General features: G+C 55.3%; 1 protein-coding gene across 1 annotated transcript in view; it reads right to left on the bottom strand.

The window, feature by feature from the left end:
* Positions 1 to 1,110: 1,110 nt before the first annotated feature.
* The window catches only part of FOXK1 (forkhead box K1), a 67,972-nt gene continuing 51,298 nt past the window's right edge, over positions 1,111 to 17,784 (bottom strand). Inside the window, exons 3-9 of the mRNA XM_072836850.1 lie at positions 14,760 to 14,916; positions 13,975 to 14,121; positions 13,127 to 13,320; positions 10,502 to 10,668; positions 10,127 to 10,411; positions 9,079 to 9,303; positions 1,111 to 8,467 (exon numbers count right to left, since the gene is read on the bottom strand). Coding sequence (XP_072692951.1) covers positions 8,202 to 8,467; positions 9,079 to 9,303; positions 10,127 to 10,411; positions 10,502 to 10,668; positions 13,127 to 13,320; positions 13,975 to 14,121; positions 14,760 to 14,916 — 1,441 coding nt within the window. The 3' untranslated portion in view covers positions 1,111 to 8,201. The remainder of the gene's footprint in view (positions 8,468 to 9,078; positions 9,304 to 10,126; positions 10,412 to 10,501; positions 10,669 to 13,126; positions 13,321 to 13,974; positions 14,122 to 14,759; positions 14,917 to 17,784) is intronic.

Below are 17,784 nucleotides of genomic sequence, written 5' to 3'. Positions count from 1 at the left end.
TGGAATCTGACAGTGGCCGTGGGGTAGCCTGAAGGAAAGTATATGCAAACTCCAGCTGCAACTGTGGGCATCTGTAGAATCTGGAACAGACCAGACCAGTTATTTAGCTCCAACAGGCGATGAGTCGGGGACAAACAGTAGAGAACTCTGACAAAAGATGTGTTGCTGGCGGGATGCCCGGGGGGCTCAGCCGTTGAGCGCCTGCCTTCGGCCCAGGCCATGATCCTGGAGTCCTGGGATCGAGTCCCGCATCGGGCTTCCTGCGTGGAGCCTGCTTCTCCCTCTGCCTCTCTCTGTGTCATGAATAAATGAATAAAATCTAAAAAAAAAAATAATGCGTTGGTGGGAAGTGCACTTTTCTATGAGAGCCGGTCAGGGACTTTCTGCGGCAGAGGCACACCCTTCTTATGACAATGTAACTGTAAAGCCATTTGGCCCTGCAATTTCACCACAGCTCACGTGCCATGGCCCACGTGATCCACAGAACACTTTGAGGCAGGGGCGCCCATTCTGCAGGTGAAGAAATGGAACCCCTTGCAGGGGAAAGCCCCCCTGCCCCCGCCCCAGCTGGACTTTGAACCCGTCTGACTGCAGAGTCTGGGCTGACCACATTTGCTATGTTGCCTTCCACTTTGCCCCCAGTACACGGAACAAGCGAGGTCTCAGAGACAACGTGCACAAAGGGGCAGAAAGTCTCATGGAGCTGAGTGCCGGCAGGAGGGACCCATGTCTGTCCTGGGTCTGCTTTTGGTGGGTGCATGGGCCCACTCATGGAGGCAGCTGGGGGCAGTGTGGCATCCTTGCTGTCAGTGCCCAGGAGCGGGCTGAGGGACCACTGGCTCCTCCACGTCCAGGGCCAGATGTGAGGGGTCTTCTCGTCCCTGGGGCTGCAAACACAGATTTGGGGAATTCACTGGGGCTCAGAGAGGCCAGGAAATCATGGGTACCTCCCAAGTGCCATAGGAGAAAGCACACCTTCCCCAGTGAGGGCCCCTCAGGTCAGGTGCCCCCGTGCCAGGGAGCGCAGAGGGGCCACGTGTCCAGGGGCCTGCCCCCCCACCCGTCTGCCCCCCCAGAAGCCACTCATAAGGACCACACAGAGCCCCAGGCTCATTTCTGTAATATATAATTTTATTTCTGGTTATAGAAACAAATGCTAAGAGGAGAAACAGAACTTCCCCATCCACATACGACAATTTAATAGATAAAAGAACAGTTAAAATAAATGAAAAACAAAAAGTAGAAATTTTAAACTTTGTTATAGCTTTAAAACATTAACGTCTGATACAATTAGAAATCACATTCAGATCTCAAACTTTTAAAAAAAAGTATGGCTCCTCATTAAAAAAATACTGTATCCCATTTGAAATGAAAACACAGGCGGGCCCAGCTGCTATGGGGCCTCTCATCTTTCTGGGGATGGGACCGCTGGCTCCCTGCCACCTGTGGGGGCGTCTGGGTCCCCTTGGGCTTCCCGGAGACTGACGCACGCACAGGGGGCAGGAGCCTGCAACACGGTGGGGCCTCCAATCCCGTGCGCTGGTTTCCACTGTATGGGGTACCACCGCTTTTAAAGCACTGATTATTACACGTACTGTGGAAAATACTTTAGACAGCCACTGTAAAAAAAAAAAAAAAAAAAAAAAAACGCTCTCACACGCGCACACACACGCACCCCTAACACCCGCCCCCCAAATTATCTTTACAGGAGAATTACCGGCAGGTAAGGAAAAAAAAAATCTCAGTACTGGTTCAATCCCTTCTCACGTGGGCCGACCTCTGGGGCACGAGGGTTTGCGGGACATGCACAGCTCAATGGGGCTGAACTCGGCCGACCCAGGTGGGAGTCGGGGGCACACTTCTGTCTCTCTCCTCCCTGACCCCCATCCTGAAATACAGACTGAGCCATGTAAATTAAGTGTATGGGTATCCAGAAAGCCTTCTGGAAAGGAAGCTGGCAGGGAAGCAGGGAATGGCCAAATTTTAAATGTTTGATTTTAAATCCCATTTTAATGGATTAAAAAAAAAAAAAAAAAAAGATGTGGTGGGTCAGTTAGCAGAAACTCAGAGGCTAAGAACTTAAAAGGCCACAGGCCCAGTCTAACATCCTCCACACCAGTTACCTTCATGTGCAGAAAACTCACCTCAGAGTCCCAGGCCTCATTCCAGCCCAGCCAGCTCGCTCAGCATTTAGGGGACAGGTCGGCATGTGCCTCGTGACTCGACTCGGGGACATGCCCCAGCAGTGGGGCCACCTCCCTCCCAGGCCTGCCCCCCTGCTGGGCACTTTTCACTATTTCTGACACAGAGTAAGCCATCAATAAATATTTAGATGAATCAAATGAGCAAACTGTTCCAGAAAAGATTCTTGAATAGATAAGCCAGAATTCTTCCACTTGTATTTGACTCTTAAAATAATGGTTGGAACAAAGAGGAGAGAGCCATGTGGAGACTCTCCTGCCCGAGAAGCAGGTGGGAGACTAGGGGCTGCAGGAGGTCACCCCCGTGCAGATGGCCACCCCCGCTGGCTCCCTGGTTCCTGCTGCTCACACCTCCCAAGTGAGCCTCAATGACAAGTAGGTGCCAGGACTAGATGAAGTGCTTTGTGGGGTTTCTCCTTAGAAACAGAGATGTTCTGCTCACTCTTGGCTGAAGTGGCGAGGGCCAAAACTAGGGGTTAGGAGAACGAAGAAACAGGATCCCAAGTCTCACTAATTCCAAAAAGATTTTCATTTCAGTCCTGTGTAAAAATGCAGTGCAAACGCCAGGCCCTGATGGTAGGCAGAACTTCTGTGGAAGTCCTGGCTGTGGCTGACTATAGGAGGGCCACTGTCACTAACTGGCTGGGCTCCAGCATCCCAGGGACAAGGCCTGCATCTCAGGGCCAAAGCAGCCGGTCCAGATGGGTAGACGTATCACTGCCATGCTGGAGGCACAGGCCCATCAAGCTCTGAGCAGCAATCCTTCGGACTTCCCACCTCCTTGTAGTTGCCTTGTACTCCTGAGAACTTTCCCACCCCCCACCCTGGGGTGTGGGGGGAAGCTGGTCTAGGCAGCAACCCCATTGTGCCCGCCCCCTCCGCCCCGCCCCACACTGCAGGCCTGGCTCCCAACACCTCTGTGCTCACCGCCCAGGTTGTGGTGCTGATGTGGGGCTGCACTGCGGCGAGCCTGGGCCCCTGAGCACCTGAGCACCTTGGCAGGGACGGTCCTGCTCGGCTGGTGGCCCGGGCTGGCGGCTCCTGCGGGCTGTAGGGTAGCCAGGAACAAAACAATGTTCCTTAAACACAGTCTGTGCGGTGGGCCTGTTGTACATCAATTCGGAGGACATGCTCATGGCTGCATCACAAAGTCCCATCTCGACACCAGGACAGCGGAGGTGGTGGCCACCCCGACCCAGGCCATGGCCCACTCTTGGCGCCACTGGCTGCCCATGCCCACCGGGGCTCCCGCAGACGCCCTGCACCCACCCAGCCGGGTCCTGAGCATTTAAAACCTCATGCGAGAATCGAGGCCTTGGGAAAGGACTCAAAATGAAAAGGCTTTATAAGAGGGGAAACAACTTGAAAACAATGGACAGAAACTGGGCAGGGGACGTCCGCGCCCACACCTGTGGCGGCCCCGCCGCAGCGGTGCATCTGAATAACTTAAACTCTCAGCAAGCACTGTTACTATTGCTCCGAAGCAGAGGTATCATACGGGCGACTTGTGAGGGGTTATGGGAAACGTCCTCTCCTTTAGGTCACGCTGGCAATGGGACTGTGGTTGGGGGCTGCCAGCCTGCAGCACACCTGCTGCCCGGGCCTTCCACCTCGCAGCCCTGGCTCCTGTCACAGGCACAGCCTCACAGCCTGATTCTAGAATGAGCAGCACACTCACTACGTACTTGCCCGGAGACAGGAGCCCTTGCCGGGGACCTTACATCCTTCCTCCCTGAGGCGCAGGGCTGGGCCCTGGGCTCCCATGACATCCCACATCCCACATCCCACACACAGTAGCTCAAGGGCAAAGTAGAATCTGTGGCATTTGGAGAACAGCACATCCCGACCCGCACCCACTGGACTGACTTCTGTGCTCCAAGAGCTCAGGGAATGTTGTTTCCTCTCTGATGCTTTCTCACATTCAACTAGGTGCTCCTTCCTTCACGTGAGGCCTAGTTTTTGTTCTATTAAGAAACTGATCTCAAGGCCAAAGGCAAGCCTGCTCTTTCTTCTCAACTCTGAATGGCTCACAAGAGGGTTTCTGCAGAGGGGACTTGTGTTGCTCCCTCTGGAGAGGATGGAGCCCTCTGAATGCTCCATGAACACCTGTCCTCAGAGGCAGGGAGAGACTGACCCAGTGATGCTCGTGGGCTCAAGCCAATCCTCCACCAGCCCCAGTGAGGAGCAGAAAAGGGACCAGGAGGTCCCCACGGAACCCTTTGGGGTCAGGCTGCCTGGGGCAAGGTGGAACCCCCACCTTCCAGCCATGGCGACACCCCTGGCCCTGAACTATTCTCTCCTACTTTGAGAATCACAGAATACTCATTTTATCAACCCAGAAAGCCTTTCTCATCTTCTCAACTTGGCCCGGTTCTTAAACAAAGAAAAAGACAAACAGTAGCCCTCAAACATGAACCCACCCGACGGAGAACGGAAAGCTGACAGGCGAGACAGTGGGCACACGGACCCTGTTCCCCAGCACTGGCCTCGTGCTGCGCTGCACGGTGGACCCAGTGATCGGTCCTGTCGTCCTCAGAGCATGGGGCAAGGCTGTGTGCCAAGACAATGGGCTGTTCTGGGACACGTCAAACCTCACCATGGGATGCAAGCTCCACAATCTGTAAGAATTTACCAAGAAAGTGGAAAAAGGACAGTGTGTTTGATTCCTAGCAGCGCTGTACTGGCCTGTCCTCAGCAGACGCTGGTGTGCATCACCTCGGAGGGCGTCAGTGTGGAACAAAGATGTGGACAGCTTGTGAGATCCACCCTGGGTGCCAGGAGCTGTGTCCCACACTGCTGCACCCACTGGGCCCTGGGACACCAGCGGTGAGCTCTGGTTACCAACCCTCTGCCTCCCAACACCAGACCAGACTGTCTTGGTGGAAAACGCTCAACTACTGAAAAGTAATTACTTTTGTGACTTCCTTCCTACATAGGGAGGGTGTTTTCCTGTACCTGGTGCTGCTAAACATGGTGACAGGTAAGCAGGAGAGAGAGAAGAGGTACCTGGGAGCCGGGTGGAGAGGGCCTGCATACCTGGGTCACAGCGCAGGAGAAGGTGAGCCCCTCTCAAAGCCGCACACTTGGGCCTAGCTGACCTCTTCACACACGTGAGCCCCTTGGTGATCAAAGAGAAGGTTCTCGGGCCTCTGGGGCCACAGTGACACCAGCATTGTGCCAGAGTGGACCTATTTCCACTTGTTCTAATCTCGGCGGGGGTTGGCCCACCCTCTATAATCCAGAATCTGAGGGCTGCAATTCTTTGGTCACGGCTGGCCTCTTGGTTCCAGTTTGGAGGAGACCATCCCCTGGCCAGCTCTGGGGCACAGCCCTTTCTGCTGTGAGGTGCATCTCCCTGAGGCATGGGCCACCCTGGGCCTTTGGCTACCAGTCCCAGGACAAGTGGTGGCACAAACCGGGCCTGCTATCTGGTCAGATGACCCTGGCCCCATCCAGAAGCGCGCTGTGAACACAGGGTGGCCATTCCCGCAAGGCCCAGCCCCTCTCCACCCCCCTCCCCGCCCTGCACCCAGCCTGAGCTGATCCCACAGGGTCCCCTTCTTGGTCCCAGCAGGAGCTAACAAGGCACAAGCTCTCCATGGGGCAGAGTACCACCAGCCGACATCCAGACCTCCCTGTACCCGCTTCTCCTGGAACCACCACCCGAATAGAGAGCAGAACCATCACCAAAAACGAGCAGAAACCAAAACACCTCAAAGTTGGGAGAGCAAAGGGTCAGTGCCAGACTGACCCAATCAGGTGAGGCCCTGACATGTTTCTGGCAGCCAACTGTCCTGTGTTCTCTGCAGAGGGCGCCAGCTTTCCTATGGAGACAAACCCTGGGCAACGCCCCTCCGAAAGGACCCTGTAAACGATGACGGTGGGAGGGAAAAAGCAACAGGCCCCAGGGTCAGACCCTCAAAGGTGAGGCCCTTGGCAAGGAGCCAAAAAACCTCTGTGCGTGCCACTGCGTCCGCCCAGCCACTCGCCCTCTCACGCACACAGCAGCTGATGCAAAGGATAGAGTTGCTAGAACAGAAAACATTGACGTGGAACAGAGTGAGATTTCTCATCCCCAAGGACGGCCAACGTCACTGAAGGCAACAGGTATGGACTTCACAGAAGAGCTCTTTTCCCACTTAAAGTTGGGTGCCATAGAAACGACTGGTTTGGGGCCTGAGGAACACCAGTACAGGCCTTGCCCTGGGCTGGGCAGGAGGCCACTCTGCACTTGTCCCCAGCAATGGACACCCTGACGACTGTGGCAGCAAGACTCGTCTGGTCACACCCACCCTGGCCTCCGATGAGCTCTGGCTGTCGCCGGGGCAAGTTTGCATCAACCAATCCTGCCCAAACGGCCTCGAAATTGTGTTCCACAGTTTCCCTTTCGTTCTGAGCCAGTACCTGACCTGATCATTGAGGCCCACTCCTCCTCTTGGGAGCTTTAAGGGGGCTGCACTCTTTCGGGTGCTGACATCAGGGCACAGTGGGGGGCAGGCAGCTTGGTCGGTGGGAGACTAATGCTGAGGACAGGCTACTTTCAGGAAGAAAAACCATCCCTGCTGGACTTCTGTGCAGGGCCTGTGGCTGCCGTTTCAGGCAGTGTCCATTGCCAGAAAAATTGATGCCAGATGCCAGCGTGGCAGCCAAATTTAAAGTCACTTTTCACAGACGTGCTTAACATTTCCTGAGAATGTTCTCCAAGAGGAGCTGAAGAACTATAATCTGGATCCCAAACAGGGCTAATAATCAGGCAGTGTGGGCTCACCTGCTCTGCTGACAGCTCCAGCAGCATGGGGCATCTACAAGTGCAGGGGTCCTTCCCTGGGGGAGCTGGTGTCACTCGCCGGGTCACGTGGCCAGGTTGCAGGGAAGACCAATGGAGTCATCAGGAGCTGAACGCAGGGGTGGCGCGGCCACTGCTTACCAGAGGACTGGTGCTGCAGGAGCAGGAGACGATGTGACTTATAGCAGGAGGTATGTGTTGGGCAGTAAAGCAAGTGTGACTTGGTGACAACGGTGGTGGGAGAGGCCTATGCCACTGCTGCGCATCCCACGGCATTCAGGCACCGGGGCCTCAGGCCTGCAGAGGACGCCGGGCTCGCCGATTCCTGGTTTTGGAGCCTCTGGACCAGGGACTGCCGCTCCTCACCCAGACGACTTTCTGCCCCGAACACCAATCCAGGTGGCCGTCAATCTTTCTTGAAGTTAGCAGACAGAGCGGCATCACCAGCTCTTCACGGGATTAATGCCAGTAAGCAGCCCAGACATACAGCTGGTAAACTGCCCATAGGTGCTGACCTCACAAATACATGTTGCCTTCTGTGTTTCCATCTCAGGTTTATGATTAAGCCTCAATTTGTTTCAACAAAACAAGAAGTACTTGGGGTCCAAAGCCAAACCAGAGCTCCCGCCCCCCCGATTAATGCCGAGACTTCTATGTCACTATTTTAGGGCGAAAACCCCACAAGACAGTCTGAGCTTTGGCAGTTCCTGCCTCTCTCCTGCCTCCTCCCGCTCTGCCGCAGACAGGACTCATGCCCCCTGCTGGCCCTCCCATGCACGGCCTCTGGGCCTCTGTGCCTCGCCGCGGCTCCGTCTGTCCTCTGGGGGTGGGGGTGGGGGTGAAGGCTGCTCCGGAAGCCTTGCCTCTGCTCATGGCCCGGTTGGCCTGTGATCCAGTGCTGGACCACAGGCCTGGGAGAGAAAACGGTGTAAGGGAGAAGGAAAATAAAAACAAGCATTCCTGAATCATACAATCAGCTGTCTGAACTTGTTTATGTGTTTTGTTTTAAACCACAGCAGGGGCAGGAGACAGAACAAGGAGGACGAGTGTGTCCGGGTGCAGGCAGGTGGAGGCCGTCCTGTCCGCTTGGCACGTGCGCAGGTCAGCATGGAGCCTCCTCGTTGCGGTCCCCAGGTGGCAGGAGGCCAGCGGTCAGGGCCCGGCTCCAGAATCCCTTTTGGCGAGCATCCCACTCGGCCCACTCGCAGGCGACTTCACTCCCCGGTTCCCGGTCCCTGCGGGCCAGCAGCTGCAATCACCCCGGCCTGCGCCGTCACAGTCCCACTGGGCTCCTCCACACGCGACCTTTTGACCTCGGGCTCCCCGGTGGAAGAGGCAGAGGTGGCAGCTGTGGCTGGGGTTGCTGGGGTGGCGGCTGCCGCTGCCGGCTCCTCAGGCCCCACCTCGCACACCCGTGTGACCACCACTGGCGTGGATGAACTAGCCTGGGCCGCCAGGAGCTGCAAGGGGCTCGTGAGGGCTAGGAGTGGAGGAAAAAGAGATTTGCATTGGGAATGGGTGAGGACCAGCACTGGCGTGTCCTGAGCACACGCAGAGGTGCTACACCAGGGCCACGTAAACTACACAGGACCCTGGCTCCCAGCATGCCATGCCCACCCCCCTCAGGCTCCCACTGCAGCCCTGCCTCTTGTACCACACCCTCCCTGCTCTGACCCTGCTACCGCCTGAGGGGCCTCCCCCTGCTGCTGCTGCATTTGCATCCCTGCAGCTGGGGGTGGGTGGGGGGTGGCTCTCACCCTTACCTCTAGCAGGTTTAACCCAGGCAGCCTGCTCTGAACTATCTTATGCAAACTGAATGCCCCCTGCCACCCTTCCTGCAGCTGCACCCCTGCCCACCTCTGACCTCTCATCTGACCCAGCAGGGTGTGAGCTCTGGGACATGGGATCTGCCTCTGCTGCAGGGCTTGTGCCTTGGCCTGAGCACAGTGCTCATGTGGTGCAGATGCTCAACAGACCCACCGCAGCGGGGGTGTAGGGGGGTCACAGATAGAGGGGACATGTGTTCTTGTGCTGCAGGCACCACGGGCAGAATGGCGGGGATGAGCTGAGCGGGCATGGGCAGGGCCTCACCGTAAGTGCTGCCAGCTAAACTGTTCGTGGGGACCGCATGCTTCCCGTTTTGAGTGACGGCCCGGACAGGGAGGTGGTGCTGCCCAATGGTCACTGGTGTGGCCGGCTGCAGAATGGTGACCGTATGTCCAGGGACCCCTGGGGCCATCTGGCTGGCCACGGTCTGGATGACGCGGCTGGCGGCAGGGATGGTGGCGAACGCGATGGTGGGCTTCTCTTCCAGGCCTACGGGGAGAAGTATATCAGAACCCCGTCCGCCTGACGTGGCCCGGAAGTCGGCTTATGGCGGAAAGGTTCTCAAGCATTGACGCCAAAGAAAAAACACTGCTCTCAAAAGAAAAATCCCACTAAAGAAATATATTTGAAACAAAAGGCAATCAGTAGGGCTAAAGAGAAACATTTAAATACCTTGAACTTTAACCAACCCAAAGTTAATCAGAGAAAGAAAACGTTATTCAGGAAAGAAAAGATTTGTGCTTGGAACCACAGTCTTTCTCTGAAATCCTTCATTGTTGTGACGTTAACGGGCTGCTGTAATGGGGTCAGTGGATGGAGGCCCACAAGCCCAGGAGACTGTGTTCAGCTCAAGGGCTTCCGCTTGGCTTTTGCCATTCTGGCTGCATTTTCAGTACTGACCCTGTGACCCCTTGGGCTTAAGATGCCCAACGTAGGAATCTGTGGCTACTTTTTATTTTTTTACATGATTTCTTAGGACTTCCACTGGGGGCTCCAGAGCAATCACTCTCTGGACTGCAACGATAAGTCCACTACCCAGTGCTGTTACCTCGAGGGCTGTGCGTACCTGCAGGTGCCACCACCCAAGGAAGGTGCGTGTCAGAGGGCAATTGGCATGGATTTAAAAGGACATATGCCCCAAAAAGCAAGTAGCAGGGAGGAGAGGCAGTAGTCTGAGAACTACTGGTCCCCAGAGATAGTCCGTGGCCCCAGCACGGGCTCTGTAGCCCCATGGCCCAGGCTGCAGGGCTAGGTTCCAGAGACCAAGGACGGCCTTACCCATCCCAGCCCAGTGCACGCATGAGCATGTTACCTCTGGCCTCACTGCCCAGGTCCAGCACAGCTGTGCCCGCCGCTTCATGGGCAGCCCCTGATGAGGCCTGGCTGGCGAGGATGTACCCATTGGCAGAGTTGGCGGAGGTGGTGACCACCCTGAGCATGGTGACAGGGGGAGCCTGCTGCACGACGTGGATGGCGTGGCCTGCTGGCTGCTGTGCTGTCACTATGGACGCTGGCATGTAGGCCACGGGCTTCGCCACCAAGCTGGGTGGTCGAGGAGGCACAGCCATGATCACTGGTTGGGCACTGACCGGAGAGCCTGTGTGAAGAAGGAGCATGACCACTGAGGCCTGTGGACTCCCGAGGCTCCATCTTGCCACACCGGATAAAGGGACAAGACCATTCTTACCAGGTGCACTTTGGGAATACCGATACTCTGGAACGGAAGCTAACTTTGACCCAAAGTCAGGGTCGTGTGGAATGGGTGAGCCCTCTCGAGACAGGCACTCTGGGGTCTGCAGGCCACTAGAACGAGGGGACATTAGCCCAGGGTGAGTGGGTGAAGCTGGAGCACTCCTGAGAAAAAAAGAAGAGAAAGGACCATCCAAGTAAGTAAAGGAGGTAAGAAACTAAAGTGTCGAACAAAACATAAACATTGTAACATCCATCTTACATGGCGCCTCTGTCAGCCTTTCCTGATGCTTCTGTCCTCACGAGGCATTTCCAACACTAGCGTAATGTTCCATGGTGACAATGAGCTACCCGATAAACAGAACAGCAGCCAGGCACTGAAAGCCCCAGTAAGTGGGAGGACACTGCATTATTTGTGGTTTCCCAGCAAAAGCCACAACCCCAAGCATTTACTTCCTGAAGGGGACCAGCCAGTCTTCCACAAAATGGGCTCGGTGTTACATTAAAAACATAGGCTTTGGGCACACAGCTCTTCATCTCCCACTGTCACTGTCTGCCTAGGTTCTCAACCAGAGCACTGTCATCCAGCTCATGCAGTGAAGGCAGGCCTGCAACCGGATGCACAGCAGGGGACTCACAGTCCCTTGAACAGAACCCTGGGGTCAACACAAATCCGCAGAGGTGGGACGCCGGGGCTGCCTGGAGAGAGCAGTCCTCACACTCTGCATTTATCAGCACCATGAACACCCCCGGTGAATGGTGCTGCCTGCCTCCCCAGACACAGGGGTGCTTGAGGGCACCCTGGTCTCCTCGGGCACAGACCTGGCTGCCCACCCCCACCCCCTGCCACCCAAGCCTTCCTACTGCTTCTCCCACCTCTTGGCTGGCTCATCTGCCTCCCACCCAGACCTGCAGTCTGTGTGCTTATGCCCACACTCAAACTGGTCATGCTTGGGTCCGTCCCAGCCCCCAAGCCTGTGATGGCTTTCCTTCTGACCACAGGAGCCCAAATTCCTGGCAGGCCCTCTTTAACTCTGTACCAAATCTACCCTACGTCCTACCTGCCTCCCACCCAACACAAACACACCCCCTGCCTCTCTCCTAAAAAATCTAGGTTCTGCAGCCAGGAGAGTCTCTCCCTCTCCTTAATACACAGCTCACACCCACACCCTGCTGGGCCTTCCTTCTGGCCCAAGGTTTTCCTGCCTGCCACTATGCAGGTTCATCAAATCGTGTCCCTAATTCTCAAGTGACCGTGAAGTCAGGCCCACCTTGTCATCCTCCAGAGACACCCCTTATCAGGGTTCCCCGGGCATTACTGGGCGCACAAAGCCAGTTCCATTAACTATGCCCCCAGCTGGACAATAGGCTGGTCTACAAGTGAAAAGTAGTGCCAGTCACTGTTAAGGGGTTGAACTGTGTACCCAGAAACCACCAATGCTTCCCAAGGTATCTTGCTTGGAGTTAGGGTCTTTACTAACTGAGTCATATGAAGTCAATAGGATGGTCCCTAACCTAGTGACTGGCATCCTCAAAGGGGCAATCTAGACAAAAACGAGCCTGGGGAGATGGCAGGGGAGGATGCAGGCAGGGGTCAGGGTGATGCCTGCATAAGACCAGGGGTGCTGGAGATCACTAGCAAAGCTGCAGAGGCTGGGAGAGGCCTGGAGTAGATGCCCTCATGCCTCCGAGGAACGCACCCTGCTGCCAACTTTGGCTGCAGAAGCGTGAGAGAAGGGTACTGGGCATTCAGGCCACCAAGTCTGTGGTCCTCTGCTACTGCAGCACTAGCAAACTCACAGTTCCTCTAACAAAATCTCTCTCAAATTCCTTTTTAAGCAATGGGCCTTTTGGAAAATCTGAGCTCAGCTGGAACGTTCTGAGTTCCTACCTTACCTGTACAACCATCACCTTTGCTCCAATTTTTAGTTTGGTTACAGAACTGAGAATCATGACAGACCCTGTATCAGACATTTCTGGACATCTGAGCAGTCTTTCGTGGAATCACGTCTGACAAACAACGAAGTGCAAAGCACCAGGTTCCAAGATTTCCTTCCAGGGGAAGAATTTCAGAGAGCATCTGTCCTCTATTCTTCACCCATGCCTTCCCTGGACTGGTGACCTCGGGAAGACCTCTGGGCCCTCCATGGGCAGCTTAGCCTGACAGACCGTGCTGACTACAAGTGCATGGAGCAGGAGAGGCCCTGACCAGAGGGCCGACAGAGGCCACATCCCAACATCAGCTCCATCAATGACAAAGCCTGTGTGAGCTCAACAAGCCCTGTTCTGTGTGTCCCTCAGGGTGCAGCATTTCACCAGGGCCAGGGTGGCGGTTTACTGGGTCCCTCCAGCCCTCCTGCTAGTGAGCTTGCTTCCACGGAACCCTGGGAGCTGCAGTCCCCTTCTAACCCCCTTTGGTTTAGGTACTGTTCCCACCATCACCTACGTTTCAGCTTCTGAGAACTGACATGTCAGAGAAGCAGCCAGTGGTGAGTGTACTAACTGTACCATCATAAAGTTCTTTGGTCCTGAGGTGGTCTCGATGGAAAACACAAAACTGCTCCTGTGAATGTGGACAGTGGGAGAAGACAGACTCTGCCCAAGGAGCAGAGCAGGGGCTTACCTGGACGACAGAGGCCCAAAGGGGGTGCGGAAGCAGGAGACACCCCTCTGCCTCCGTTTTCGGAATGCCTGTTCCACGAGCTTAGCTTCTGAGGCAGGGTCTATTCGCCAAAAAGACCCCTTCCCAGGCTCCTCCTGGGAACGAGGGACTTTAATAAAGTAACGGTTCAAGGAGAGGTTGTGTCGGATCGAATTCTGTGGGCAAGCAGAGATACTCACCAATTAGTAAGTCAGAAAACCAGCCCCAAATCTGAACCCCAGCCACAAGACTAGAGGTGATGGGGCAGGTGGCGTTCATGCCAGCGAGAGCACTCCACGGGGCCGCTAGGTGCTCGTATTCTACTGGGCAGTGCAAAGGCACAGTGGTCGTGTTTCCTTGTAAAATTCAACACAGCGTTCCTTGTAGACAAAGTGCAATAGAAGGACAAGCTGGAGTCCAGGAGCGTACTGGTTCGAAGCCTACACTAAGTCAACTGGCCAGTGGGAAGGAGCAACTTTGAGGAAAATGGTCCCAAACAAGTGTGACACAGCTTAGTTATGTCTTGCATGGCCCATGGCATGATGGGACATGTGGGCTGCTGCTGGAGCACGTGTGTACAGTCCATTTCCAACACAGTGCAGCACTGTAAGGTGGGGTGAGCGTGAGGTACATACATACATCCCTCTCCACATCAGAGGGAGAGAAGTCTATGTGGACTCAGGGGGCCATTGCTCATTTTACATGCACCACGGGCCATCAACAGAGACACCCTCTATCACTTTCTGTTCGTCTCACAGAAAACCACAGCCTGTTGACTCCCTTGTTCCAAGACTATGGACTCATCTGGCTTCTTGGGCCCAAGGCCTCACCTGCCAGCCTTTGTCAGCTGTCCGGTAGTAAGGGTAATGCTTGGTGATGTGGGCGTAGATCCCGCTTAGTGTTAGCTGCCTGTCCTGCGCGGACGAGATGGCCTGCACGATCAGCTGAGCGTAGGAGTACGGTGGCTTCGACTCGTCCTGAGAAGAAAGGCGGCATGCCGTTAGCTCCAGAAGGACTTCCAAGCCACCACCCTCACCTCTACCCCGCGTGTCCTGCTACCAATTGGGACAGACTGGAAGGGCGTGCCCACCTAACCTGGTCCCTGGACCACCACCCACTTCCCTGATGTGCATGCACAAAACTAGGGACAGCCATTCCTGCCCCATGCAAGGAAAAATCAAATTCTCATCATACTTTAATTCTGAAATTTCTCCCTCTACAGATTGGTTTAAAAACAGGTATCACAAGAGAATGAGCTGAAATACAAAGTTGTAAGGAAAACCTTGTCATTCTTCTCAAAGACTAATTAAAACCCTGAAACTGTCCTGTCACCAACAGATGGGACGAGGATAGAATGCTAATGAGGTGCAGAGTGGGAAAGAACAGTGTGCGTGGGGCCTAAGTGTGATGTTGGTAATTGAGCAAATGCTTGCTCTCGGGGTGGGGGGGGATGGGCAGGCAGAGCCAGTGTTCTGCCTCCGAGTGCAGCTCATTTTCAGGCTGGCACCCCAGAAGCCCGCCACCCTCACTGGAGCAGCCACACACAGCCGTGTGTGTGGCTGCTCTGTGCCCCATGCCCGGTCACCACATGGCCATGCGCCGTGAGGCCTGAGACCTTAGGGCTGTCCCCTCCAGACGTGTCTGCCTGCTGCTCTGAGGCGGCCTTTGCTGCAAACTCTGCTGCCAGCTGCAGGTCTGAGGTCACATTCTGAACAAAGCGGTAACCAGATGACCCGGCTCCACGTGGACTGGCCGGGCAGGAGTTGGGAACACTGCAGAGAGAAACAACAGGTCCTAAGTACATGATCCTGAAAAGGAGGAGGACTTGACGTCACAGGATTTCAGGACCCGGCTGGGTGATGCAGGGAGACAGAGAAATTCGACCCCTTTCTTTCCTGTGTTGTCATGACACTGCACCTGGCCTTTGATAAAGGACAGACCAAGTGCAACCAGAAAACAGTCTGCGTCCACGCATGGCAGGTGCGATGTGGGGTATTCTAGCAGCAGTTTCTGCTTGCGGTGGGGAACCGTGGGCCCTGAGAGGCAGGTTTACATGGCAGCCACTCAGCAGGCCCCCTACTCGGGTCCCCACTCCCTCTGCACACAGCCAGCAGTAGGCAGGGCTGACCATGCCCTGCTGCTGCTGTCGCATGCTCACTGTCCACACGAGGGCGCTGTGGGCAAAGGTTGGGGAGATGAAGACTTGAGAGAGGGTGTGAGGACCTCTGGGCCGGACCGCCCCCAGTTTCTTGGTGCCACAGCTACTGCTCCAGCCTCTACTGATGCTGGCTCTCTCTCCTGGGCTGCAGTACCAATCCAAAGTGAGAAACTGCAGCCAAATACATGGGCTGGACACACTCATGGCTCAAGGCCACTCCCAGTTCCAGCGGGTTCTGAGCACACACTGCTGGTGCCAGGCCTGCAGGAACCCTGGCCTGCTTCCTGCGGGAGCTCACCTGGCCCAGCTCACCAGCGACAGGCATTGGCACAATGCCTCTCGTTAACAAGGTGGACTTTGGTTATCAAATTACAACGAAATTCTGATTCTGAAAACTAATTCTGTTACATAATATTCACAGGAAATCAATGCAAACACTAAAAGTGGGTAACAAGCCCAGGTAAGAGGTGCCCCTGCTAGGTGCTGACCAGAGCCCCATTCGCCAGCCTCATGCAGGACCCTGGGTGCCCTGGCCCCTACTGTCCCAGGAGCAGGGACAAGGCCAGTGTGCCTGTACTCCACCTCCTTCAAGTCACAGAGAACTCAGGCCCCTGCCTTCAGGAGAGCTCCTCCAAGGCCAGAACCCTACAGGAACCATCCAGAGGCCCCAGGTTTTAGAGCATGCCCTATGTGCTCCTGCGTCCTCCCCTCTGTCCCATTTCCCCTGCCTAAACATCCTTTCCCTTCTGCCCAAATGACAAGATACCTCCCCAATCCCCAAAACTCCAACTCCGATGCTCACTGACCCAGCTGCCCAGCTCCTTCCTGGAAACGCACCCCACCCCCACCCCAGAACCTTCCTCTTCCCCCAGGCCCAGTCAGCAATCACAGCTCAGAGGCTGTCTCCCTCATGCAACAGGTACTAGGAAGGACAGGACAAAGGGACCTCAGCTGACTCTGGCCATTATTCCTTTGTGGTGAGGAACCTGCGCACACCACACAGCCCCAGCGCAGGGGGATCAAGGCCTGAGCAGAGGTCAGGAGTAGAACGCATCACCAACTGAGCCCCTCAGACATCCCGGATTGCAAGGACTCTTATCTGATAAGTCTTCTTCTCTGCTGGGTTCCCCCAGACACAGCAGAGATAGGTGTGTGAGAACAGACTCCCACAACACAAGTAGGCTTGCTTAGTAAAGGCAGGAAACAGTAATAAAAGCAGCTTTTCTTAACTTAATTCAGAACCAAATATATAAAACCCAAGCTTGTAATGTCAGGGTGGGAGGGGGACAGAAAATCTCTCTCTAGTAACACATTCACACGCTCAGAAGCAGGCTTCTCAAATGCAGCCATTTGGGAAATAAATGCCACCATACACAGCATGAAGCTGTGGTTAGATGGTCACACAACCCTGATGTGAGGGGCTTTTCCTGAAGGTTCTCTGCACTGTGTTCTGCCAAACGATGCAGAAGTGCTGGATGCACCGGGCAAAGGCAGCCCTGTCAACCCTGCTTTGTTCCTGAACACATCCATCGCCCCTCTGACAGAGCACGGTTGGGCAGGTCCCGGCTGTGACCCCAGAGCTGCCCAGCAGGCCTGTCCCAGGAGAACGTGTGTCTGTGCACAGCCTTTCTGGCCTCAGAGCAGCTAGCTCCTCCCTGAACCCCACTCAGCTGTCGCCACAGTCTGGCCTCCACGGAGAGGGCTGTGCCTGGTACCCAGCTGCCCTGGCATCATGCTGCCATCTGAAGAGAAGGACGACAGCAAGATGCCAGGTGAGCTGGGCTCCCAGATGGGCCTCAGAGGGTGAGTGTCAGATGGCGGCCCGGGGGCTTACAGCAAGGCTCTCACACACTAGGGAAGCCCACCAGGATGCTCAGTGTCCCATCCAGAGTTGTATCCTGCCCCACTGAAAATCTCCCTCACTTCTAGCAAAAGCTGGGTGGGGGGGGGGGGGAGTTTGGTTTTTTTTTGGAGTAGGCTTCATGCCCATCATGGGGCTTGAACTCACAACCCTGAGATCAAGAGTTGCCTGCCCTACTGACTGAGCCACAAGGCACCCTGGAAATAATTCTTAAAGTACAAACACACATGTGTAACTCTGAAGGGAATAGGAGAGAGAGGACATGGTAGGGACCTCCTGGGACGCCAGGCTTGAGCAAAGTACTGCTCGCTTTGTGGGTGTGGGGGGTCCCCCACTGCCCAGGTGTGTGGGAAGTCTCAATGTAGGCACACAGTAAAGCAGTAGAGGCCGAGCAGCCGCGACCTACCAGATGTCACACAAAACAAATGCCTGTTCTTCCTGGTTCAAGATTAAAGGTGGAAATGAAACTGAACGCGCACTTTAGACCATTGGTCGCTGATTCTACCTTTGGTGGGAAAATAGCTCCTAAGTCATGCTTTTGTTTCAGGTGAGAAAGGTTTATGGTTTTGGGTGGTGGCTGCTTGGGCTGGTCTGTCCTGCCAGCAGCTGCTCTGGATTGGG

The sequence above is a fragment of the Canis lupus genome, chromosome 8 (assembly GCF_048164855.1).
Source record: "Canis lupus baileyi chromosome 8, mCanLup2.hap1, whole genome shotgun sequence".
NCBI classification, from domain to species: Eukaryota; Metazoa; Chordata; class Mammalia; order Carnivora; family Canidae; genus Canis; species Canis lupus.
This window is presented reverse-complemented; position numbering and strand designations above follow the sequence as displayed.